The 26175-nt window shown below is 48.6% G+C and overlaps 1 protein-coding gene across 3 annotated transcripts in view; it reads right to left on the reverse strand.

Annotated features, from left to right (window-relative positions):
* PFKFB4 (6-phosphofructo-2-kinase/fructose-2,6-biphosphatase 4) overlaps nucleotides 1-26175 on the reverse strand; it is a 41036-nt gene that overhangs the window by 5633 nt on the left and 9228 nt on the right. For all 3 annotated transcript variants that reach the window (XM_079933805.1, XM_079933804.1, XM_079933803.1), the window contains exons 2-10: nucleotides 25695-25811; nucleotides 25439-25535; nucleotides 19321-19387; nucleotides 16604-16678; nucleotides 16186-16242; nucleotides 15649-15770; nucleotides 13738-13945; nucleotides 12983-13129; nucleotides 1554-1658 (exon numbers count right to left, since the gene is read on the reverse strand). In XM_079933805.1, the coding sequence (XP_079789931.1) occupies nucleotides 1554-1658; nucleotides 12983-13129; nucleotides 13738-13945; nucleotides 15649-15770; nucleotides 16186-16242; nucleotides 16604-16678; nucleotides 19321-19387; nucleotides 25439-25535; nucleotides 25695-25811 (995 nt within the window). The remainder of the gene's footprint in view (nucleotides 1-1553; nucleotides 1659-12982; nucleotides 13130-13737; nucleotides 13946-15648; nucleotides 15771-16185; nucleotides 16243-16603; nucleotides 16679-19320; nucleotides 19388-25438; nucleotides 25536-25694; nucleotides 25812-26175) is intronic.

The following is a 26175-nucleotide window of genomic DNA, read 5'->3' on the forward strand; positions in this document are numbered from 1 at the left end:
AGGGCTAGGTCCCAGTAGGACCGAGAGGGCAGGGCTGGGGCTTAGGCTGCGTCCAAGGGGCCACCTCCATGCCCTTCCTGGGGCCCTTTGCTGAACCCTCAGCTGCTGGAATTCACATGCTGGCAACTGATGACAGGTGGAGAAGACACGGCTCCCTTCCTACCCGCCGCACGTGGAGTACACAGAACGAGGCTTGTAGGAAGGGGAAGCAAAAACCTCCCAAACTTCCCAGAGTGCAACCTGTCAGAATGCCTGAGCTCCCAGGAAGGACCCTCACAGTCTGCCTGCCCTGTACCTCCCCTGGGTGCCGTGAGGGAGCCCTTGGACCAACCCCGGTGACTGGCAGGTCTAGAGCTTTTCACTGGGAGACCCAGCCCTGGGGGTTCACCCCTGTTTGCACACAGTGAGCCGTCCTTCAGGAAAAAAAAAAAAGGCCTCAAGCTTGGAGCTGAGTTTGCCCCATGATTTGGTTGGGAGTAATACCAACATGACTTGTGCCAGCCCCTGGTATTTCTGGGGAAAGCCTAGGTTGCTTCTTTTGGCAACTACCTTCCCTACCAATTTCCCCCCTGTATTCTCAAGTTTGAGCAGCCAGCTGCTTTGTTTCTTTTTACTGTTATCTGGTTTGGTTCTAAATCTGGGTTCTCCCTCACAGTATGATGTGGGGAAATATCAATGCTACCCGAAGCTGTCCTATTCCCGAGGACAGCACAGCATAGGCACCTGTGAGCCTGGCATTTGGGCGGGGGGTTTCGACATGTGTACGTGTATGTGTGTACGCAAACCTGTGCGTCTGTGGGAGGTATTTTTATTTGGCCACCTCCCCAGGTCACGTCCTAGAATTGGGAGATACATGAGTCAAAGGTGACACTGGGGGCTTCCCTGGTGGCGCAGTGGTTGAGAGTCCACCTGCCGATGCAGGGGACACGGGTTCGTGCCCTGGTCCAGGAGGATCCCACATGCCGCGGAGCGGCTGGGCCCGTGAGCCATAGCCGCTGAGCCTGTGTGTCCGGAGCCTGTGCTCCGCAACGGGAGAGGCCACAACAGTGAGAGGCCCGCATACCGCAAAAAAAAAAAAAAGGTGACACTGTTTCTACCCGGGGCCTGGGCTGAGGCGAGAGCCAGTCTGAGGGGAGGTGACAGTGCAGGTGACTTATGGTAGTCACGACTCACCTGGGGAAAATGAATCCCTAGGTCTGGATTCAGGGCTAGGGATGGTGTCTGGAGCCGCAGGGAGGATGGGGTCACCCTATGACACGCCCAGGGATGGGGAAAGTAAAGATGGGGAGTGATGGGAAACAAGGCTCCAGTAGGCCTCAGGGTTGGGATTCCTGGGCAGCACTGCTCACCCACCACCCAAGGAGGGGCCTGCAGCCTGGGCCACGGCTGAGAAGTGGTGGAGGTGACACACACACCCAGCCTGCCTACCTCTGAGGCCAGGCCCCTCCTGCTGCCCACGGAGCCTCTGCAGAGCCCCTCGGGGCCCTCAGTCACAGGCGGTCCTCCCAGGCAGGCAGCAGGTGGCTGGGATTAAGCCCCCATATCCCACCTACCTCCCCCTTGGGGTACCGGTACCGGTACTTGTCCTGGTCTCGCAGGGCAAATTCCAGTGGATAATGATCCTGAATTTCCTCGTAGGTCATTTCCTCACAGACGCCCTAGGGAGACACCGCAGTCATCACATCACCCACATCAGGCCCAGGGATCAGCCCTGTGTCAGGGAGAGGGCATTTCCTGGGCCACAGGGCCTCTCCCAGCTGGGAAGAGCAGGCACCCTGGGAAAACTAAGCAGGGGCAGCCTCACATTTGGAAAAAGCTATCACACGTCTTTTCCACCCACCCATCGTCCATCCATCCAGTTTATGCCATAAAAATAAACACAGAAATATTAACTATATGTCTTTTCTAATGTGTCTTTTTGTCTTCTGTGCTATGGAAATACTACAGCAGAGTATGGATTATTGTACAGGCTATAAAGTAAGATTTCCCTCATGTCATTCAGGATACACACACACGCACAGCATGGAGTATCGTATACAAATGCCATTTTAAAACAAAACAAAAGAGCCCAGGACAATGTGTGGACTGACCAGTGTCAGTCCTTCCAGGCTCAAGCCAAGAACCAGCACACAGGAGGTGCCCAGAGAGGAAGCAATAAAACGCCCGTAATAAAAAGCTGCTGGACTATTTACAATAGCCAGGTCATGGAAGCAACCGAAATGCCCATCGACAGACGAATGGATGAAGAAGATGTGGTACATATATACAATGGAATATTACTCAGCCATAAAAAGGAATGAAATTGGGTCATTTGTAGAGACGTGGATGGATCTAGGGACTGTCATACAGAGTGAAGTGAGTCAGAAAGAAAAAAACAAATATCATACATTAATGCATATATGTGGAACCTAGAAAATGGTACAGATGAACCGGTTTGCAGGGTAGAAATTGAGACACAGATGTAGAGAACAAACGTATGGACACCAAGGGGGGAAAGCGGCGGGGTGGTGGTGGTGGTGGTGTGATGAATTGAGCGATTGGGATTGACATGTATACACTGATGTGTATAAAACTGATGATTAATAAGGACCTGCTGTATAAAAAAATAAATAAAATAGGGCTTCCCTGGTGGCGCAGTGGTTGAGAGTCCGCCTGCCGATGCAGGGGACACGGGTTCGTGCCCCGGTCCAGGAAGATCCCACATGCCGTGGAGCGGCTGGGCCCATGTGCCATGGCCGCTGAGCCTGCGCGTCCAGAGCCTGTGCTCCACAACGGGAGAGGCCACAACAGTGAGAGTCCCGCGTACCGCAAAAATAAATGAATAAATAAATAAATAAAATAAAATTCAAAAAAAGATGTGAGAAACTATAAAGTGGGGGTCAGGAGAACAAACTGTGACACTATAATTCATAACACACACAATAAACAAATTATTCTGAAAAATAAAAAATAAAATAAAATAAAAAGCTGCTGGTTTCTACCTTTGTCCTCAGGGTTTTTTTCCTAGACAAAGCCTTGGGGGCAAAGTTGTCTATTAAAAAGGAAAGATGATGAGGAAAATTTAAACCTATAAATGCCTATATCAAAAAAAAAAGATCTCATATCACTAATCTAATCTTCTACCTTAAGATATTGGAGGGACTTCCCTGGTGGCACAGTGGTTAAGAATCCGCCTGCCAATGTAGGGGACAAGGGTTCGATCCCTGGTCCAGGAAGATCCCACATGCTGCGGAGCAACTAAGCCTGCATGCCACAACTACTGAGCCCATGTGCCACAACTACTGAAGCCTGCGTGCCTAGAGCCTGCACTCCACAACAAGAGAAGCCACCACAGTGAGAAGCCCACACACTGCAACGAAGAGTAGCCCCTACTCACTACAACTAGAGAAAGTCCACCCACAGCAACAAAGACCCAACGCAGCCAAAACTAACTAACTAAATTTATTTTATTTTTTATTTATTTATTTATTTTACTAAATTTATTTAAAAAAAAAAAGTTACTGGAAGAAGAACAAATTAAACCCAAAGCAAGCAGAAGTAAGGAAATAATACAAATTAGAACACAAATTCATTAAATAGAAAAAAGCAACGAAATCAAAAGTTGGTTCTTTGAAAAGATCAACAGAATTCACAAAACTTTTGCTAGACTGACAGGAAAAAGGAAAGCTCAAATTATTAAACCAGGAATGAAAGGCGGATATTACTACAAAGCTTACAGAAATAAAAAAGATTATAAGGGAATACTATGCACAATTATATGCCAACAAATAAGACAACTTAGGTGAAATAGGAAAATTCCTACAAAGACACAAACTACCTGTTGTGAGTTGAATACTTCCCCCCAAAAGATACGCTGAAGTCCTAACCCCTGGGAACTGTGAATGTGACCTTATGTGGAAATAGTCTTTGCAGATATAATCAAGTAGATGAGGTCCAATGACTGATGCCCTTTTAAGAAGGCCATGTAAAGACATAGAGAGACACACACAGGGAAGAAGCCCATGTAATGAGGGAGACAGGGATTGCAGTGATGCACCTATAAGCCAAGGAATGTTGGCAGCCACCAGGAACCTGCTAAAAATATGGGCATTAAAAGGGATTGGGGGCAGGGGCTTCCCTGGTGGCGCAGGGGTTGAGAGTCCTCCTGCCAATGCAGGGGACACGGGTTCGAGCCCTCTCCGGGAGGATCCCACATGCCGTGGAGCAGCTAAGCCTGTGCGCCACAACTACTGAGCCTGCGCTCTGGAGCCCGTGAGCCACAACTACTGAGCCCACGTGCCACAAATGCTGAGCCTGTGCGCCTGGAGCCTGTGCTCCGCAATAGGAGAGGCCACTGCAGTGAGAAGCCCACATGCTGCAACGAAGAGCAGCCCCCGCTCTCCGCAACTGGAGAAAGCCTGTGCGCAGCAACACAGCCAAAAGATAAATAAATAAATTTATAAAATAAACGTGATTGGGGGGGACTTCCCTGGTGGCACAGTGGTTTAGGAATCCACCTGTCAATGCAGGGGACACGGGTTCAAGCCCTGGTCCAGGAAGGTTCCACATGCCACAGAGCAACTAAGCCCGTGTGCCACAGCTACTGAAGCCCATGTGTGCCTAGAGCCCGTGCTCCACCACAAGAGAAGTCACCTCAATGAGAAGCCCACACACCACAATGAGGAGTAGCCCAAAGCCTGTGTGCAGCAACCAAGACCCAACGCAGCCAAAAATAAATAAATTAATTAAAAAAAAAAAGATTAGGGGGATTCCCTGGCGGTCCAGTGGTTAGAACCAAATGCTTTCACTGCTGAGAGCCTGGGTTCAATCCCTGATTGGGGAACTAAGATCCCACAAGCCACAGTGTGGCCAAAAAAAAAGTGATTATGGTGATGGCTCAGAAGGAAGTGAAGGACAGTAGAGCAAGCCTCTGTTGCCTTAGAGAATACGTATATTATCATGAACAGAATGTTGCTAGAAATATGAATGTTTAGGGACTCCTCTGGAGGTCCAGTGGTTAGGACTCCGTGTTTTCACTGCCGTGGCCCCAGGTTCAATCCTTGGTCAGGGAACTAAGATCACGCAAGCTGTGTGGCGCGGCCAAAAAAAAAGAGAGAGAGAAAAGGCAATCTTTATCATAAAGCAGCAGAGAACTTGGCCGAACTGTGTTCTAGTGTGGGCAGCTATAACAAAAAAGGCAGATAGGGGCTTCCCTGGTGGCGCAGTGTTTGAGAGTCCGCCTGCCGATGCAGGGGACACGGGTTCGTGCCCCGGTCCGGGAAGATCCCACATGCCACGGAGCTGCTGGGCCCGTGAGCCACGGCCGCTGAGCCTGCGCGTCTGGAGCCTGTGCTCCACAACGGGAGAGGCCACAACAGTGAGAGGCCCGCGTAAAAAAAAAAAAAAAAAGGCAGATAATGACAAGTGATAAGGAGGATGCAGAGAAATCAGAACCCTCATACACTGCTGGTGGGAACGTAAAATGGTGCGGCCACTTTGGAAAACAGCCTGGCAGTTTCTAACAAGCTTAAATGGAGTTAACATGGGGGACTCCCTGGTGTCCCAGTGGTTGGGACTCTGTGCTTTCATTGCCAAGGGCCTGGGTTCAATCCCTGGTCAGGGAGCTAAGATCCCACAGGTCACACAGCACAGCCAAAATAAAAAAACAAACAAAAAAATGTAGAGTTAACATATGACCTAGCAATTCCACTCCTGGCTATCTACCCAAGAGAAATGAAAACATGTCCACACAAAAACCTGTACATTCAGAGCAACATCATTCCTAAAGCCAAAAAATGGCAACTACCCAAATGCCCATCGACTGGTGAATGGATAAATAACATGTGGTATATCCATACAATGGGATATTATTCGGCAATATACAGGAACAAAATACTGATACATTCTACCACAGGAGGAAGGAAATGTCCAGAATAGGCCAGTCTATAGAGACAGAAAACAGATTGGTGGTAGCCTAGGGCTGGGGGGAAGGATTGGAAGGAAATGGGGGTATGGGTACAGGGTTGCTTTCTGGAACAACAAAAATGTTCTAAAATTGATTGTGGTGATGGTTGCATAACTCTGTGAATATACTAAAAACGATTGAATCATACAATTTAAATAGGTGAACTGTATCATACGTGAATCATATCTCGATAAAGCTGTTGTTTTCAAAAAAGGAAAAGTAAGACAGTAGATTGTGGATTGGGCTAAGAAAAAAATCACAATGTTAAAACAGAAGACGAGCCCAAGGCTGTTTACCAGAACAGAGGAAAGAACAAAGATAAACATGGAAAGATGACTAACAGATCATAGATACTAGAATAGTTTCCAAACTAAAGAAAAAGAAGGGAATCCAGTGTATCTAGGAAAATAATCGGATTAACCTCAAAAAAAAAAAAAAGATCAGGGCTGCCAAGGTTTCTCTGAGAAACCAAATGCTCCAGCCATATCTGTGCCCTTGGAAGGCAGACACCAGACCCCTAACCTGCGTCAGGGAGCTGCTATTTGCACGAGAAAGAAATCAGGGCTGGAAACCTCCTGTAACTCCCACCAGCCACAGCTGATGAAAGCCCACAAAATAGGTTAAATGAGCTATAAAACGGGTCACAGAAATTGCTTACTCTTTTGAAAGAGTTCATCAGTTCTAAAGAAGAGCTACAACAGATAAAAAAAAAAAAAAAAGCCATGATGCTATACTCTGCCCAATTACAGTAAAAAAAGAAAAAAAAGGGCAGAAAGGAAACAAATGGAAATAACACATCCTCATAATTCCCAACAGAATCAAGAATTATTTTCCTGTTACTAATTTTGATAAGTATATTTTAGTTATTCCTTTATTTACAAGCATTCTCCTTAAGAATGTTTTAGAAAAGCTGTAAGGTAATGACTACTGGAATAAAAACACTGCTTGCCTTCCAAATCACAGAAAAGATGATGTTTATACAGAAAAAAAAAAAAAGAGATGAAAAGAAATCTGCAACGTACTGGGGAAAAAAAAGGACAAAGATAGCGATTGCAATAATAAATATGAATGGGTTTAGATTCCTAAATGAAAAAAGCTCTCAGGCCAAAAAATAAACCAAAGATATGTTCCTTTCATCTAAAGAAATGACAGAAAAAGGTTAAAAATAAAAGGGAGTAGGCATAACAAAAAAAACATGGACAAAAAGCAAGGATGGCAAATTAAAACCAAAGTGAGATACCACCTCACACTCATTAGAATGGCTACTGTAAAAAAAAAAAAAAAAAAAAAAAACAGAAAAATAACAAGTGTTAGCACAGATGTGGAGAAATCAGAACACTCGTGCACTGTTGGTAGGAAAGTATAATGGTGCAGTTGCTATGGAAAAAAGCATAGCGGTTCCTCAAAAAAATAAAAATAGAATTACCATATGATCCAACAATTCCACTTCTACATAGGTACCAAAAAGAAATGAAAGCAGTGTTTCAAAGAGAGATTTATATACCCATGTTCATAGCAGCCCGATGCACAATAGCTAAAAGGTGGAAGCAACCCAAATGTCCATAGATAAATGAATGGATAAGCAAAATGTGGTATATACATAAATGGAACCATATTCAAGTTTAAAAATGTGATTCTGACATATGCTACAACATGGATGGACCTTGAGGACATTATGATAAGTGAAATAAACCAGTCACAAAAAGACAAATACTATATGATTCCACTTATGTGACATACTTAGAGACAGAAAAATCATACAGACAGAATCAAAGAGACAGAAAGTAAAATGGTAGTTGTCAGAGGCTGGGTGGGGAGGAGAAATGGGGGTTATTGTTTAATGGGTATAGAGTTTCCATTTTATAAGGCAAAAAGAGTTCTGGAGATGGGGACTTCCCTGATGGTCCAGTGGGTAAGACTCTGCACTCCCAATGCAGGGGGCCCAGGTTCAATCCCTGGTCAGGGAACTAGATCCCGCATGCATTAAGTAAAGAAGATCCCACGTGCCACAACTAAGACCCCACACAGTCAAACATAAAGTAAATAAATAAATCTGCATGCCACAACTAAGAGTGCGCATGCTGCAACAAAGATCCCACATGCCGCAACTAAGACCCGGTGCAACCTAAATAAATATTTAAAAAGTAAATAAATTTATAAACATTAACATGGTTACAAAAATAAAACTATTAAAAAAAAGAGTTCTGGAGATGGATGGTGGTGATGACTGCACATTCTGAATGTATTTATTACCACTGAACTGTGCACATAAAAATGGTTGTTAAGATGATAAATTTTATGTTATGTGCATTTTACAAAAAAAAATTGGAAAAAGAAAAGCAGGGATGATAATATTCAAATTCGTCAAAGTATAAATCCATGCAAAAAGTGTTTTATATTGAAACAGGAACCATCCAAAATGAAGGCTGAGCCACAGTGGAGTAACTGGTACCAGATTTGCTCTCGGCCCAACATAAACAATTCAAAAGAACTAGACAAAATGTATGCAACAATTGTTTGTAGACACTAGACAACAGGCAGAGCAGGGTTGTGATCCTCCAGAAGGGACACAAGGAGCCTACGACTGCAGCAATTTACTGCAGGCACTTCCTGGACTGCAGAGCATCACAAGAAAAGAAGAAGACACAAAAAAGAACAAAACGGAACCCCTAGAGCTTAAAAACATAACGCCTGAAATATAAAGTTCATTGGATGCTGGATGAGTTTAACAAAAACAGCAGCAAAGATAAGTGAGCTTGAAGATATAGCAATAGAAACTATCCAAACAGAAACTTGGAAAGAACAAAAGACTGAGAAACAATGAACAGAAGCTCAGTGACCTGTGGGATTGTCCCATAGGTTCTATACACTATACCAAATGGTCCAAGAAGTTGGAGTCCAGGGTAGGAGACAGGGTAGCAGAAAATATATTTAAAGAAATGATATCTTAAATTTTTTTTCAAACTCATATTTAGAAACCCAGAAATCCAAGAATCTCAATGAACTCCAAGCAGGATAAACATAAAGTAAAACATACCAAAGCACATCATAATCCAACTGCTTAAAATCAGTAATAAAGAGAAAATAGAGTAAAAGAAGATACACTATATACAAAACGAAGATAAGAATGACAGAAAACTCCTTGCTAGAAAACAGTGTGACCCAGAAGACAATAGAGGTGGTCCAATGGTGGTCCAGTGGTTAAGAATCCGCCTTCCAATGCAGGAGACAAGGGTTTGATCCCTTGTTGGGGAACGAAGATCCCACATGCCACGGGGCAACTAAGCCCATGCACCACAATTAGAGAGAAGCCCACGCACCACAACTACTGAGCCCGTGCTCCCTAGAGCCCGCGTGCCACAACTAGAGAAGCCCACACGCCGAAACTAGAGAAAAGCCCGCATGCTGAAATGAAGAGCCTGCGCACCACAGTGAAGACCCAGTGCAGCCAAAAAAAAAAAAAAAAAAGAAGAAGAAGAAGACAACAATGGAACAGCGCCTTTTACATGCTGAAACAGAAGGAAGTCTGTGCTGTTTCCTCTCATTTGCCCCTCCATATCCTTCTGCTTCTCCACCTGCTCTCTGCCCCAGGACGTTGACCTTTGTGCATGCATCTACAAGGCTCCCATGGCCACTAATGTCTTGCTGGGCTAGGCCACGGGGAACACTGGCAGGAGGTCACAGGGAGGGAGGAGAGTGAGGCTGAGATGTTTATTCTGACTCCTTCCTGAAGAAGTTGCTTTCAGTGGTCTAGGCCCTCACCCAAGGTTCCATCCCACCAGGCTGCCCTTTACTCACTGCTCCCTTGTCCCCAGGTTCCTATATCCTCTCTCTCCTCTGCCCAAGGGAAGCAATGGTCCCTGTTGTTACGAGGTCCCTATATCCTGCCCATTATCTTTGAAAAAAGGTCCTTTTATAAATCCTCATTGAATTAACCTAATTGGAGTGGCCATCTGTTTCCTTTTATGTCCCACAAATTACTAAGTCATGAATTTTACTTTATAATAAAACATCAAAATATGTGAAGAAAAAAGATAAAATAATGCAAAATTCTTGAAAATGCAAGAAAAATCAACAAAATTATAATTAGAGTGGATTTAACATTCAACTATTGATTTATGATGATCAAACAGAAAAAAAAGACAGAAAATTTGAATGATATAATTAAAGTTGAAATTAATGAGATACACAAACTTTTTCTTTTGAAAATTTTCAACCATATAGAAAAGTACAGGGCTTCCCTTGTGGTGCAGTGGTTGAGAATCCACCTGCCAATGAAGGGGACACAGATTCGAGCCCTGGTCAGGGAAGACCAGGGAAGACCCATGTGGGGTCAGGGAAGACCCCACATGCTGCAAAGCAACTAAGCCTGTGCGCCACAACTACTGAACCTGCGCTCTAGAGCCTGCATGCCACAACTACTGAGCCCACACGCTTAGAGCCCATGCTCCACAACAAGAGAAGCCACTGCAATGAGAAGCCCGCGCACTGCAACGAAGAGTAGCCACCGCACACCACAACTAGAGAAAGCCCGCGTGCAGCAACAAGGACCCAACGCAGCCAAAAAATAATAATAATTAATAAACAATAAATAGACTTTCAAAAAAAAAAGAATATACAACAGAAACACAAGGCACTTAAACTGGGAAGGTAACAACTGGATTATCCTTATTTCAGAAGATATGACAGGTCCCTGAGATAAAGCTAAGATAATCAACTGAAAAAGTACTAGAGCAAATAAAAGAATGGTCACAGGTTTTCTGTGGACCAGCAATAACCAGACGGGGGACAAGATCTTATTCACAAAGAGGCTTCCTCCATGAGGCCAGGTGGCCCAAGCTCCCAAGGGACCCTCTGGAGATGTCCCTGGTTAACAGCCCACTGTCAGCCTTCCTGGCCTGGCTCCCTACATGAATGCTGTGCTTGTGGCCCCTCCCATCTCATAATGTCATGGACGCCCCCTTTCCCTTACCCAATCTTTTCCAGCGGGGATGGATTCCATGGCATGTGGCTTCACCATCTTCCTCCCTACCTACTCCTCACCTCCTCTGTCCAACTTGATTCCATCTCATCCATAGGGACACAATTGAACAAGCTTGCGAGCTGAATGAGTGTCTACCTTTTCCACAGCTGCATCCATCTGCTGGGGGTGGAGGATCGCCCCCAGAACACAGACAAGGGGGCCACAGAAGACTCCTGGTCTCCAGACAAGCCAACTCTTCCCCTTTGCTAACGCCCACTGGAAACTCCTCCTTCCTTTCACTCTTGAGTGAAACCTCCATGAAGTTCTGAGACACAGTACTCTAGAGCCACCTGCACCCCTCTCCTCTACTGATACCCTGGAATCTGGGCCTCCGCCACCACTCAGGGCCTCCTGTCGTCTCATTCTCTCCCTTTCTACCAGCCCCTCACCATCAGCTTACACACGGCCAAGTCTCCCTTGACTCTGAGTCCCTTGCCCCCCACTCACTTCCCTACCCATTCCCACCGGGCACCAACCCAGTAGGCTCATGCCAAGAATCCTAGTGGTCTTATGACATCCCAATGGTCAGTTTGGAGCCTGGCCTCACTCCCCCTCCCTATGGTGTCTCACCCCACCGACCACTGCCTCCTCCTCTCTGCCTTGACTCCCATGACCCCATCAGCCTGGTTTCCCTTCCACCTCACCAGACACCTGTCCATAGCTTCCTCCACAGCCCCTTAAATGCCAGGGTTCCCCTGGGTTCTGTCCTGGGCCCTACTTTGCCTCCCTCAGCCACCTGATCCATTCCACAGTTTCAAGCACCATGTCTGTGGGGGGGATGCCCAAGCCCCACCTCTCTTTGGAGATCGGATTGGCTCCTGGGTACCTGCTCTTGAACATCTCCCAGGAACGTCTTCCTTTCATTCACTACATATTTACTGAGCACTTACGATGTGGTGAACAAAATAGATTAGTTCCTGCCCTCAGCTGAGCTCATCACCTTCCTTGCCCCAGAACCCTTCCCAGTGGCTGGAAATCTGGAGCCATCCTAGATCCTTTTTAGACCCCTGGCTGGGCATCAACAGCCTCTATCCTTTCATTAGGATCTTGGTCCCCAGCACCTGGCCCAGTTCCTAGCACAGAGTAGCCTCACATAAATACGTGATAAATAAATGAAGAAACATCCCTCAAGTCCATCTACTCCTTTTTCACTGCCGCCACCCAAGTTCCAGATGTCATCACTTCACCAGGCCATTGCAAGGACCTCTAACTAGTCTCCCTTCTCCGGCTTGTCCCCCCACCTCATCCCAACAAAACAATTCTATCAGTTGGGGTGATCTTTGTAGGATTCAAATCTGATCTCGAGACTTCCATATCAGGCAATGGTAGACTAGCTTGCTTTAGACTAACACTCCACTGAGAGCTACTAGAAAAGCCAAACCGAAATAAATAAATAAATAAATAAATCTGTTTGATATCACCCTAGAGCCACAAGGCAGAGAAGACCTGAGGGGCCAAGATCCTGAAGTGAAGGGAAGCCCAAGGAGATGAACCTGGTATATGGCATCATTTTTCCCTTTGAGGTTTTGTTGATTTGAAAGTGGCAGTTAAAAGCATGACAAGCCAGCTGGTAGGCAAAATGGCTGAAGAGGGTCAAAAGGTATAAACTTCCAGTTATAAGATAAATAAGCCCTGGGGATGTAATGTACAGCATGGTGATTATAATTAACAATATGTATCATATATTTGAAAATTGCTAAGAGAGTATGTCTTGAAAGTTCTCATCACAAGAAAACTAAAATTTGTAACTATGTGGTGATGGATGTTAACTAAACTTATTGTGATAATTATTTCACAATACATACATCCATCAAATCATCACTTTGTACACCTAGATAGTTATATACAAAAGAAGGGAAGGAGGGAGGCAGGGAAGGAGGGAGGGATGAATCAGAACCCTAAACAATAATGAAATGTTAAAGAGAAAGCTCTCCCTGACCCCTTTCAACACTGTCACCCTGGGTGAGTGCAGCTGTGCCCAGAGCTGGGCAGGGGAGGGAAGAGATGGTGATTACCGCATCAATCTCGTTGAGAACTTTCCACTGCTCATAAGGCACACCCAGGGCCTCAGCCGTCTGGATTGTCCTCTTCATCTGGCTTGTCCAAACCTTTAGGTCCTTGATGTTCTGATCCCTGATGAACTGGGCCAGACTCCTGGCAAACTGAAACACATCACAAGCAAATTCAGATGCACAGGTCCTGGGCTGCCCTCAAAGGGTCCATGGGGCCCAGCCTTAGAGAAAACAGTTTTGGTAAAAAACACGAACTAACTCTCAATGACACCGACACCCACACCCACAAGTGCTGTCCCTGTGCATTCTTCCGAGATCCTCAGTGTAGTTCCAGCTGTGGGTCATCAGGTCCCCTGCCAGTGCTCACCCCCCGACCATGTACCCTAGGCTGTATGACCTTCCCACTGAGGTTTCAGTATCTCCCCTGGACTGTGGCACAGCATCAGCTGCATTGTAGGGACTCAGCTCACTCCCAGAATGGCATGCCTCTCCAGGGAAAGGGAACCAGCTGGTGAGAGCTCGCATGCAAGCCAGAGATTCAGGCATCTGCCGGGTGACCTTCCCTATAGAATGGGAACATTCCGGACTGAATGAGGTCATCCACCTGGATTGCATGTTAGCTGGAGTCCAGCACCAGCACACGCACATGCACACAGAAATAAACACACACAGACAGACACACACACACAGACACACACAGACACACAGACACACACACACACAGACACACACACACACACACACACACACACGCTGACCTCCCTGCCCCGGGCGGACAGTCCTGGGTCCCCGCCAATCCGGCCCTTGAGGTTGAGCTCGCTCTCCCCGTGCCGGCAGAGGTAGATGGAGCGGGGCGTCACGTGGATGTTCATGAGGTAATACACAATGCGGCTCTGGATGTGGTCAGCCACGCGGTTCACGATGTAGCTCTGCCCCACGTCCATAATCTTGATGTAGGACAGATCCCTTTCCAGAGAGGGTAGAGAGAAGCCTGTGAGTGTGACCGGGGTCCTTGAGGCCACGCCCTGCCAGCTCCAGGAACCATCCTCAGAGCCTTGCATCTCTGACCCCACCAGGCTTGAGACCACAACACACAGGACTGCCAGCTGGTACGCGGGTGATGGGGGTGAGGTGGGAGCAACACGACACGCATGACATACAGACAAACCCCGTGAGAGGTGCTCCACACTCATCATGCTCCCAAAAGGTGACATTCAAAGCGAGGGGTCAGTCCTACCACATCGGGACCTTCATCGCTGCTCTATGTCCCCCGGGCCCCTCTTGCCTACCTATGAGCTCTCAACGTACTATCTGTAAGGTGAACAAGAGACAGTTTTTCCAGGATTGACCTGGGAGTAGCTGGCAAACGCGCTTCCCCTCTAGTCTTCCTGGTCAGCCATCCATGGGCCTGGCCTTTCCTTCCCCCAGCGAACCCTCCCCCAAGAACCCAGCCCGGGTCCTGTGTGTGTGCCAAGTGGTTGCCATGTCCCACACCAGGCAGCAGGTGGACGAGACAAGAAGCACAGGAGGATGGTGCTGGTGGCAGCAGCCAATAAGCCCAACTCCGCCGCTTTCCCTGCTTTGGACCAGTGCAGCCCTGCAGCGTGGAGAACAGAGCCACAAGGAGCAATGCCATGCTGGGGGGAGACCAGGAGAACCACAGAGGCCAGGGCAGCAGCACCGGATCAGCGCCAGCGTCGCTGAGGGGACTCAGTCCAGGGACTGTCCCTCAACATCCCAGAAAACATCCCCCCAGCAGTCACTTGACTTCTTTCGTTCGTAACTATATATTCATACGTAATTATAAACAACCCAAGTACAAGTTCATATTTCCACCCTTTTCACTTAATGCTACATAACATACACTTTCCCATGTCTCTTCAGCATGATTTATAAGGACTGTGTAATACTTTATTCAGTTATTAAAGTTAACTTAATTACTTAAGCGTTAACTTAATTACTTAAGTGTTATTCACTTAACCACTGCCCCCATTTCTGCTATAATACAGGAGTTGGCAAACTATGGCCAGCAAGTCAAACTCAGCCTGGTTTTGTAAATACAGTTTTATGGGAACACAATCATGCTTATTCATTTGCGTATCATCTATGTTCCTTTAGTACTAAATGGCAAAGTTAAGTAGCTGCAACAGAGACTGTATGCCCCCAAAGCCTAAAATATCTACCACCTGAGCCTTTACGGAAAGAGCTTGCCGGTGGCTGGCTGCTATCCCCACCCAGCACTCAGTCCCACAGATCCCTGTTCCAGAGGGAGGCGGGCGGGGCTCACAAGCACTGGTTACTGCTAGCTGTTAGTACGCAGGGTCTGGGCACCCCTTCCCCTTCTCAAAATACAGACCACCCACTGAAAGAAGAGTGTGTACTGTTTGCAAAAGCCTTGTGGGAAGACCCTCTGAATAGAAAACAGGCTTGATTTTCTGATGAAATAGCAGAAAACTGTGACTCACAGAGCTCCAGATAAAGCAGCTATGGTTCTGCAAGTCACCCCTGGGCCATGATTTCCACCCCGAGGAAAGAAACAAAAAAGGACAGACCATCTCTGCCCGCGGAGGTGGTCCCTCAGCCACCACCTTGAGGAGCCACAGGAGGCAGCCGAGTGGACCCCACCTACCACCCACCGCAGCCAAGGACACAGTGCTGCCCTGCCTCACCTGTCCAGGTCCTCGTCCAGCGACTCATATGAATTCTCATAGCACTCGATGCGCCTCATGAAATCCTCCGTGGCCTCATCGCTGTCGTGGTTGACATAGTCAGGGCTGCCCAGTTTCACTTGCTGCCGGGGTCAGGCACAGAGCAAGGACACATCAGGGCCAGAGGCCAAGCAGGTCGGAGACCAAGGAGGATGCTGGGTTGGGGGGAGGCTGGGCAGGAGGATTGGCCTCCCAGGGGCACTGGTCCCATTAGGAAGAGCCCAGTGGCTCCCTGGTCCCAGCTCCCATACCAGTGCTAAGAGAGTATTACTGAACATCCTGTGACCGCAGTCCCTCATCTTTGGGGGACGAGGGACTGCGATCGGGTGGGCAGTCCCCACCTGACCCAGAGATCTACCGCCTTCCCCCCTACCCACAATGTTCAAGGAGACCAAGTTAAGGTCGGCCCAGGCACCAGCCTAACCTGGAGATGGACCTCACTGTCACAGGCCATCTTGGCTGTATTACTGCTCCCACAAGGGCAGATGCACCACTCACCACGATGTTGGCAGCTATGACCTCAGGATCCACACAGATGGACTCAACGAAAAAGGTCTGCAGCAAAGACCAGGGTGGGCAGGAGGGAAGGAACCAGAGACACATTTAGGGCCCTGAGCCTGGCTCCCTGGAGCTCCCTACCCACTGAGGGCCATGCTGCCCAGAGGCCCTTCTTCAGGGGGTGGGGTCAGGTCAAGGAGCACAGAACCAAAGCAGGTGCCGCCCTATGAAGGACTCTCCCACCAAGACCCCCACTTCCTCAGAAAGATAACTCCAGGTGGAGAGAAAATCAATATCCCAAATCCACTCAGGAGCCCACCTGCCTGAGGCCAGTGGGCCTCAGGAGGCCGAGAAAGTGGCCCCAGAGGGCCCGAACGTGCCACAGCCCAACCAAGGACGTAAGCCAAGGAGGCCTCACCTTGTAGCCATTCTGTTCCCCAAAATTAAAGATGGTCGCTCTCCGTTCTCGGGTGGTATTTGTTGCATCAAAAACCTAGGACCAAAATGGGGTTAACTCAGCCTCTGGTCCTGGAGAGGGTGGGAGGCCACCCTACAGCTGTAGCACAGGGACTGGATTTCTCATCAGGACCAGTTGCCGTTTGGCCATCTGCCTGGCCAGTCTCCTTCAGACCTGCAATGGCTGGGCTGGTCCTCCTCTTCCTTGGGGAGCACCCCAAGGAAGCTGGAAGCAGGGCAGCAGGCACTCACTCACAAGACTTCCAGTGAAACTAGTTAAACTTGTAGAACTAAACCCACGTTTACTTCCACTCCATCCTGTCACCCCAGTAAAATGGGAACAGGAGAGGAGAGGAGATGGGAAATGTCAACACAGTTTTTTAAGATAGACACATGGTAACTGGCTCAGAGAAACAGAGAAAACCAAACACAAACCTACACCAACCAGAGCACACCTGCTTGTGCAGAACCACGGTAGTCAGGAACAGGGCACAGGCATCTCTGAAAAAAGGGACAAGTGTGCAGAAGAAACGGGAGGACTGGCTGGTGGTGCAAGTGGAGCCCCAGGCCCCCTCCTTGCCTCCTCCAGGCAGGCTGTGACTGCCCCCCCGGGGCCTGCCCAGCACTCAGGGGCAGCCCACCCAAGCAGCTTTTAGAGCGTAACTTTTTACAAAGGGCATTTGACCAGGGCTCACTGGATGCTCCAGCAAAACCTCTAACATGAAAAACAAAGACTAAATCAAACAGAATAAAAGGAACTTCAAGAAATGAGGACAGGGAGGGACTTCCATGGTGGTGCAGTGGTTAAGAATCTGCCTGCCAATGCAGGGGACACGGGTTCGATCCCTGGTCCGGGAAGATCACACATGCCGCGGAGCAACTAAGCCTGTGCACCACAACTACTGAGCCTGCGCTCTAGACCCTGCGAGCCACAACTACTGAGCCTGCGCTCTAGACCCTGAGAGCCACAACTACTGAAGCCTGCAAGCTTAGAGCCCGTGCTCCACAACAACAGAAGCCACCACAATGAGAAGCATGCGCACCAAAATGAAGAGTAGCCCCCGCTCACCACAACGAGAGAAAGCCTGCGTGCAGCAATGAAGACCCAACGTAGCCAAAAATAAATAAAAAATAAATAAATTCATTTAAAAAAAAAAAAGAAGAAGATGGGAGGGGAGTGGGGACTCAGTTGTGAGAAAGCGGTGGGGGTGGTTTAACAAAGTAAAATATATGACATTTCTCTGAGCTGCTGGAGAAGAGTTTCCTGATGGAAAGGGTCCCCCCAAGGACCCAGCATTGTGGAGAAGACCCACCATAAAGCACATCACCTTGAAGACCCCTAAAAGCTTCCCCAGAGGAAGGGGCATGAGAAGCCCCCAGTTTCCTCTAGGAAATAAAACTTTTCTTTTTTTTTTGCGGTACGCGGGCCTCTCACTGTTGTGGCCTCTCCCGCTGCGGAGCACAGGCTCCGGACGCGCAGGCTCAGCGGCCATGGCTCACGGGCGCAGCCGCTCGGCGACATGTGGGATCTTCCCGGACCAGGGCACGAACCCGTGTCCCCTGCATTAGCAGGCGGACTCTCAACCACTGCGCCACCAGGGAAGCCCTTTTCTTTCTTTTTTTTTTTTAACTTCTTTTTGCCCGCAATGTGCAGCTTGTGGGATCTTAGTTCCCTGACCAGGGATTGAACCTAGGCCCTCAGCAGAAAGAGCATGAAGTCCTAACCACTGGGACTGCCGGGGAATTCCCTAGGGAAAAAAAAACTTTTAAGGAGGATCAGCAAATCAGAATGACATCAGACTTTCCCACAGCCACTCTAGAAGCCGTAATACAATGGAGCAATGTCATGAAAATTCTAAAGGAACCGTTCTTTCCACCCATCCATCAAATGTGAGGATAAAGAAAAGACATTTCTACACATGCAAGGTCTCACAAAATTTACTTCCCAAGTACCTTTCTCAGAAAGCTATTAGAGGATGTGCTCCAACAAAACAAGTCAGTAAAGCAAGGAAAAGCAAGACATGGGATCCAAGAGCAGGGCATTCAACTCAGGAGGGAAGAGAAGGAAATTCCCAGGGTGACAGCTGTGCCACAGACAGACCTAGAGGGCAACTGATCTAGATGGGGCTGGGGGACAGAGCTCCAGGATGCATGCCTTCAAAAGGAAAAAGGAAGGAAAAAATAGCCCGTGTTTGACTACATAGGGTTGGGGTAGGGCCCTTTCCTGCAGACACCCTTGCTCAGCCTTGTCCCACCTGTCCATCTGACTGGAGGGTCCAACACAGAGGGGGAATTCCCTTACCCAGCATTCAACTGATTCCTGGAATAGCCACCAAATGTTGGGCTGGATGCTCTCCACACCAGGAGAAATCACATTTGCTAAAGACTTAGGTAACATGACACCTCTAACTTGTGGAGTGGCCAAGAATGTGAGTATTCAGAGGGAAGTCCAGCAGGGTCAAACACAACCACAAGCCCAGAGGGAAATTCCTGGCCCACCTCTGGCCTCTGGCTTCTTCCAGCACAGCAGCTGCAGACTTCTTCCCAGGGGCGGGCACCCAGTGGTATCTAGGGCCACATACACCCTGCCTTCCCCTCCAGATGCCTGATAAGTAAAGGGGTAGAAGTATGTGGGCTCCCATATGTCACTCCCAGATACCACCAGGGTGTTATACTCACCGCCACATGCCCCCCCTCCTCACTAAGGAACCGCCGAACATCTCGGAGGGCTGCCAGGGCACACTGCCTTCAGAAAAGAAAACACAGGTCAGCCAAGCACCTAACTTGTTGCTGCAGGGCAGTAGGTCAGGGATATATCCTATGCCAGATAGGAGACGGGGCAGCCCCTGGGGCCCCTTCTCTCTTCTCAAGGTTTCTCTTTCCTTGGGAAGATTTTCAGTGTTTGGTAACCCTGCTCCTGTAGGTGGAAGGCTATGTGTTTCTGGCCATCAGGAACTTTTTTTTTTTTTAATTGGAGTATAGTTGCTTTACAACATTGTGTTAGTTTATACTGCACAGCAAAGTGAATAAGCTATACGTATACATATATCACCTGTTTTTGGATTTCCTTCTCATTTAGGTCACCACAGAGCATTGAGTAGAGTTCCCTGTGCTATACCAGTAGGTTCTCATTAGTTGTCTATTTTATACATAGTATCAGTAGTGTATATATGTCAATCCCAATATCCCAATTCATCCCACCACCCCCTTTCCCCCTTGGTATACATACAGGAATACTTTTTGAAATACCACTTTTCTGTACTTTCCTTCTTCATCTCATCATGTACAAATCCAGCCTGCCATTTTGCCATATTCATGATTTCTAAGTGTCATGCATTTCCCCTGACTACCAAAATAAGCACTTCTAAAACCAGACACTCCCTTGTGTGTGTGTTGGGGGCAGGGCAGGCGGTGCAGGTGGTGGGAAAGGAGAGACAGTACTGCTGGCCCCCAAGGCAGCATTAAGCTTAATGTTCAATTTTCCTTTCTAGAAGGGAGATGTGGACTAAGAATGCCACCTGGTGTATCAGCAAACAAAGGGTGTTGCAGCCATCAAGCTATCAGCCACTGCAGCCACCCCCAAAGGGGCCCCCTCAGGGGACTCAGAATGGGAAAGAACAGGACACTGGCCCCAGAGAGCTGAGGTGCCTATCAAAGGAATGATTTCAATGAGCCCACACATGGCACCTACCTTACCTCTGCAGAGCAGTCCCTCAGTTATCTGAGAGGCTGTCTTCTAGGCTTAAGTCCTCAGTTTTGTTCACTGAATAAAACATAAGTCTCAACTTTTAGGCTGTTCCTTTCTTTCAGTGGACCAAGAACGCCCTACATGATCCCTTCTGGAGGAGGGTGCCGTGTCTCTGCCTCTCGCACCCGGGTCCACAGGTGCTCCGGAAGGGCAAAACCCTCACCATGACTGACCACTGACTACACTGTCTGTCCTCAGACATCTCAGCCTTTCCGTTTATTGCTGCAAAATGGATTGCCACATATAAGGATCTTTCTGACTTTATCCATTTCCCCTATAAGGTACGAAGATAGATAAATCACTTTGACTTTTTATCTATGCAGGGGAGCAGAATTTGCCACCCCAAAATATGTCTCTTTGGCATAAGGATTATTTTAGGCTGATTATTTTTAAGACACTGCAGACACGGGAGCAGCTCTGAAAACATGAGTAGAAGTTACCCTTTTTTGAGAGACATTTACAAGTATAAGGGAAATCTCCATTTGTAAGGGGGTCTCCATCGCTGTACCAGGAGGAGGGAGATGATCTTTATCTCTAGAAACTATTATCACTCCTGAAGGCACAGATTGAGTGATTGATTGATTAAGGCCACACCAGACGTCTTGCAGAATCTTAGTTCCCAGCGATTGAACCCAGGCCCCCCGACAGTGGAAGCTCCGAGTCCACAGCCAGGGAATTCCCTGAAGGCATAGATTTAAATCTGCACAACAACCTTACCCTCGTTTACTGAGCTTTTCCGGGTAAATTCTCCTGACTCCTCACCCCCAACATCTTCTTTTCTCTTCAGCTGAAGATGGTATTTAAGGGGAGGGCTTCCCAGGTCTCTCACATGTGTGTAGGAGGTATACGTGCTATTAAACTTTTTTTCTGTCCTGTTAATCTGTGTCATGTCAATTTAATTATTAGACCAGCCAAAGAACCTAGAAGGTAAGAAGGGAAAATTTTTCCTCCCAAACACTATTACCTGTACTTTTTTGATGTAAAAGTAAAGTTAGATCTCCCATTTGTTTGATCTTGGGATTTTGTGTGTAAACCCCTAGTGCATCAAAGGACTGTGCCAGGCCAAGCCAGGCCAGTGTGCCCAAGCATGGAAACAGAGGCCGACCAGACTCCTGGGGTCATGAGGAAACTGGGGGCAGAGCTGAGTCCAGGTCACTGGAAGGAGCTCTGCTCTTATGCCTCCTTGTGACCTTTCTGTGCTCTATTAGGCCTTTCAATTAAGACCCCAAAGTGCTTTCTTCTGCCAAAAAACCTGAATTCTGAAAGTCCAGGAAGCTGGCATTGATAAGGACAGAGTAAAGGGACAAAGTAGGTGACTAGTTAATCCCACTAAGGGATCATAAGGAAAAAGTATGGGAGACCTCTATAAGAAAATGATCACTCGAGAAAGCAGGTTTGCTTAACCACAAAACCAAGCAGGCTTGCTTAACAACAAAACCATGCGACAGAAGCATGAGACATGCCCCCAGACAATAAAACAATGGTGGAATGAAACCCACCTCCTGCCCAGTGGTAAGTTAATGATTCCTAGGACATGCTCCTTTGTGCTCACTAAAAACAAAAGTATAAGGAAAGGGTGACATTATACTGAAACCTGAGCTGATTTACCATGTTTTAGTATACGTTACCGCCTTTTTGCTCGTTTCCATTGCGCCATGACAGTCCCAGTTTGACCACTAGGGACAAGAGAACTCCGCCCCCCACCCCCACGTGGAGGAGGAGCTGATGATGGAAGCTTGATGTCTACTCAAGGATGAGGAAGCAGGTGGTCTTCTCCCCCTCCTCACTCTCCCTTTGATTATAAAACTGTAGCCTACTAAGTTCTGGGCACAGTGCCCTCCTGCCCACCCACTTGTAAACCTCACAAGTGTCCTATTCTAATAAATAAATCTAACACTTTGTCTCTCACTGAATTCTTTCTGCACTGAGACATAAAGAACCAGAGCTTCTCAGAGCCCCCCACATCCCCGAGACACATTTCTACAGTTTCAGCACGGCTGGGGCCTCTCTTGCCACCCACATTTAGAGCCCCATGTTCTGGGCTAAGATCTCTGTGGTCTGCTCTGGCTGAGGCTGCACCAAGTAGGAGGGATCTCAGGGCCCAGGTGGAGATGCTGGGGGAACAGCCTGGGAGCCTGAACACGTGTGGGTGTGAGTGTGGACGGGCACACACGTGCATGCATGGGTGGATATGTGTATGTGTAAGTCTGTGAGTGAGCACCTGTGAGCATTCCTTGGGCCCCTGTGGGAGTGCAGCTGTGCACATACAAGAGGGTGTATGTGGTTTGATAAATACATTTGGTCTTTGTCCTGGGTTCTTGGCAGAGCTCCTAAGACCCTTGGAATTTCTTAAGTGATAGGAGTGATTTTTGTCATTCACAAGGAGCCCCTTCCAATCACACCTGAGTTGATGCTAATGTAGCGACTCAGGCTGGGGCCCCTGTACAGCCTCAGCATGGGGCTGATCACCAGAAAGTGATGAAAGGGTTGGAACATTCAGCCCTGCCACCATCCTCCAGGAAGGGAGGTGGGGGCTGAAGATGAATTGAACGATGAGAGTTGAAGAGCTTCCAGGTTGAAGAGATGAGGTGCTGGGAGGGTGCCAGACCCCGAGACGGCTGGAAGCTCCCCGCACTGCCCCCTTCCTTGCCTGTGCACCTCTTCCACTTGGCTGTTCCCGAGTTGTATCCTTTATAATAAACCAGTAAACACAACTCAAGTATGTTCCTGAGCTCTGTGAGCTGGAACAGTAACCTGCTGAAGAGGGGGTTGTGGGAACCCCCAATTTATAGCCAGTTAGAAGTACGGGTGCCCCCCGCCGAGACTTGTGACTGGTGTGTGAAGTGGGGTCAGTCTTGAGGGACTGAGTCCTTAACCTGTGGGAACTGATGCTAACTGCAGGTAGACAGGGTCAGAATTGAACTGAATTGAACTGTTGGACACAGTTGGTATCAGGAGGATATGCACGTGTGTGAACGCCCACGTGTGTACATACGGTATGTGTACACACCTTCCTGCAGTATGTGACTGTGTGCACATATATGAGGGTGCCTGGTGTGTATTTACACACTTACCCATGTGTACATAAAGAGGAAACACCTGCACGTGTACAGATGGCTGTACATGCCCTCTTCTAGATCTTCCACTGTGCCCAGTGTTAGGGACAGACCTCCACATTGTGTAGCTATAGGAAGCTCAACAATGTGTACGTACCTGGGCCTCTGGGAAAGGCAGGCTTCTCTTCCCAGGTTTCCCATTTTTAAGAAGTCTGATCTTTCTATTTTGCCAGTTATCTGTGGGACATTTGGGGCTGGTTAATGGGAAATGGACCCATGGCCCAGGGGCCAGACCCAGGCTTTGGATACACGAGGGAGACTTTCTAGGAACAGCCAGAGGGTGTGCCTACAGAGAGGCACACGTGAATGTGCCCCCAGCTTCTACTGCTGGGGCCTCTGTTCCAGCTGGGTGACCCTAGACCAGCTTCCTTACCTCTTCTGAGTCTGGGTTTCGCCATGAGAATTAATCCCAATGTTCCTACCTTCAATGGGCAGTCTGAGCAGAATGACCAGCGAGCTCTGGGAAGGCTAGCTTCCTTCTTCTCCCCACAAACACTCTGGATTCAGACAGGCCTGGCTTCAAATCAAACCCTGAGGGATCCCAGACAATACCACCACTTCCTGACCTCAGTCTCAGCATCTAGAGTGAGGCACCACAGCCCACTGTAGGGAAGATCAAAGCAGCTAACGAGTGCCCACAGCTTGAGGTTGTTGCAGAATTTGCATTTGATGCAACCTTTGATCTACAAATTGAGTACTTCCGGAACGATGGACAGGACAGTTTTTAGTGGTACATGGGGTTAGATTTAAGTCTGGACTCTGTGAAGTTCCTTGGGATCTTGTGTGAGACTGCTGAGCCTCAATTTCCTCATCTTTAAGTTGGTGGGCAGGGGGCGGCAATGGGCATCACACACACACAGCACACAGGAGGTTCAAATATCAGTACCCTCACTTTTGTCTGGGTCGTTATCACAGAGGGCCCACCCTTGAGTTTTACCCACAATTCACAGTTCGGCCCCAGAGACCTGAATGTCAGACTCCACTTCCCTTCTTGGTGCAGCAGCCCGCCCATCCCCATTGACCCAACAGCAGAGGCACGGAAGGCCCAAGCCCCACGATGGGGAACTCCTGCCCCCTGGTGGCCAGAGAGGGAGCGGGTCAACCACGGCAATAACCAGGGGCTTCCGGCCTGGGGCTTGATTTGGGAAGGTCACTAGAACTGGGCCAACCTCTGCTCAAAGCCCTCCCACAACGGCTGGGCCCAGAACAAGGGCAGGAAGCTTCCTGATCCCTCAGTTGACACCTGCCGAGTACAGCATAGCATAGCTCCTCAGACCACAGCTGGTGCTCAGTTTTTCTGGAGAAAGCAAGCAATTCAAGTCTGAATGGAGAGGGAGAGCGGGTATCATATGCAAATTTCCATCTCGTCACCCAGCAACACTGAGGCAACTTCAAAGGAAAGCCAAGGCCTACCCAACACATGCCAAGAACATGACAAGCAGCCTCCAAATATCAGTAGGAGGCTTATCCTGGGGCAAGGGAGGAAACGCCCCAGTTCTGGGTCTGATCCTTCTGGCTTTGCGAGAAGGTGTCAGGAGGTAGTCCCATTCCCACTCTGCCGCACCCCTGAGGCCTGCATCTCTGCTTCACCTAGGGCTCCCCTCCCTATCAGAGCCCATCCCCATGGATGGCCTGGGGTAAGCCGAGGGCCCTGGCTAAGCCTCCACCATCTCCCTGAAGCTCCACACTCCCCTCCCACAGATATCCCACAGGGCAGGGCAGGGCGAGCCACCAAGGGGCCAAATACCCACTCCCTTTGTCCCCAAACCCAGCACATCCTCACCCCCACCACATCCTGAGAGGTCAAGAAACCAGCCCTGTTACAGCCCACAGGGTAGGGCAAGGCCAGGTCTCAGGAACAGCTTGGTCATCACTAGCAACTGGGCTCCAGGGCCTTCTTCATAAACAAACACACATACGCACACAAACTCACTTCCTGATTTTCAGGCCCTCTTCATTGTCTGGAAGGAAAAACTCAAAAGACTTGTATGTCTTGACCATGTCCCGGCGATACTGGCCAACGTTGAATTCTGGGGGAAGGGAGAGGCTCAGTTTTCACACAACAGCATCCCTCCCCAACCCCTGACCTTGACCCACCCCCAGGCCCTGTGGCAGTCCAGCCTTCTCACTCCTCCCCGCTCCCCCACAAAGTCCCAAAGGCCCCTTGGAAAGCCAAGGCTGAGTCTCACCCCGCGTGGGCACGCCAATCCAGTTCAGGTAGCGGGTCAGCTTCTTAGAGATGTAGGTCTTGCCCCTGGCAGGCAGCCCCACCATGACAATGAGCGTCGGGCAGTTGGTCATGCAAACTGAAAGACAAGGAGCAGTGTCTGAGGAGGCCGGACCCCTCCCAGTGGGCCCCTCCTTCCAGGCCCAGCATCAGATGTGCCTTCCCAGGCTCCTGGCAGCAGAGAGCTCCCTGGGCACCCCCAGACCATGGTCTCTAACCAGCGCTGGCATGCCCAGTTCCCCAGGCCTGTCAGTGCTCAGGGAGACGCCGCGGGATCTCGCCAGCATTTACCCTGAAGTGCACCATCAGATATAAAGCTGGAGCTGCCACGGCCCTGGCTAAACTCTGCGGGGGAGTTCCCCTGGCAGGTGGGACAGCGCCAAAACCCAGTGGGGTATTCAATGCCTGCCTGTCATCCAGGAACCCGTCATTCAGCATTCCTG

Source organism: Stenella coeruleoalba (genome assembly GCF_951394435.1).
Source record: "Stenella coeruleoalba genome assembly, chromosome: 10".
Lineage (NCBI taxonomy): Eukaryota > Metazoa > Chordata > Mammalia > Artiodactyla > Delphinidae > Stenella > Stenella coeruleoalba.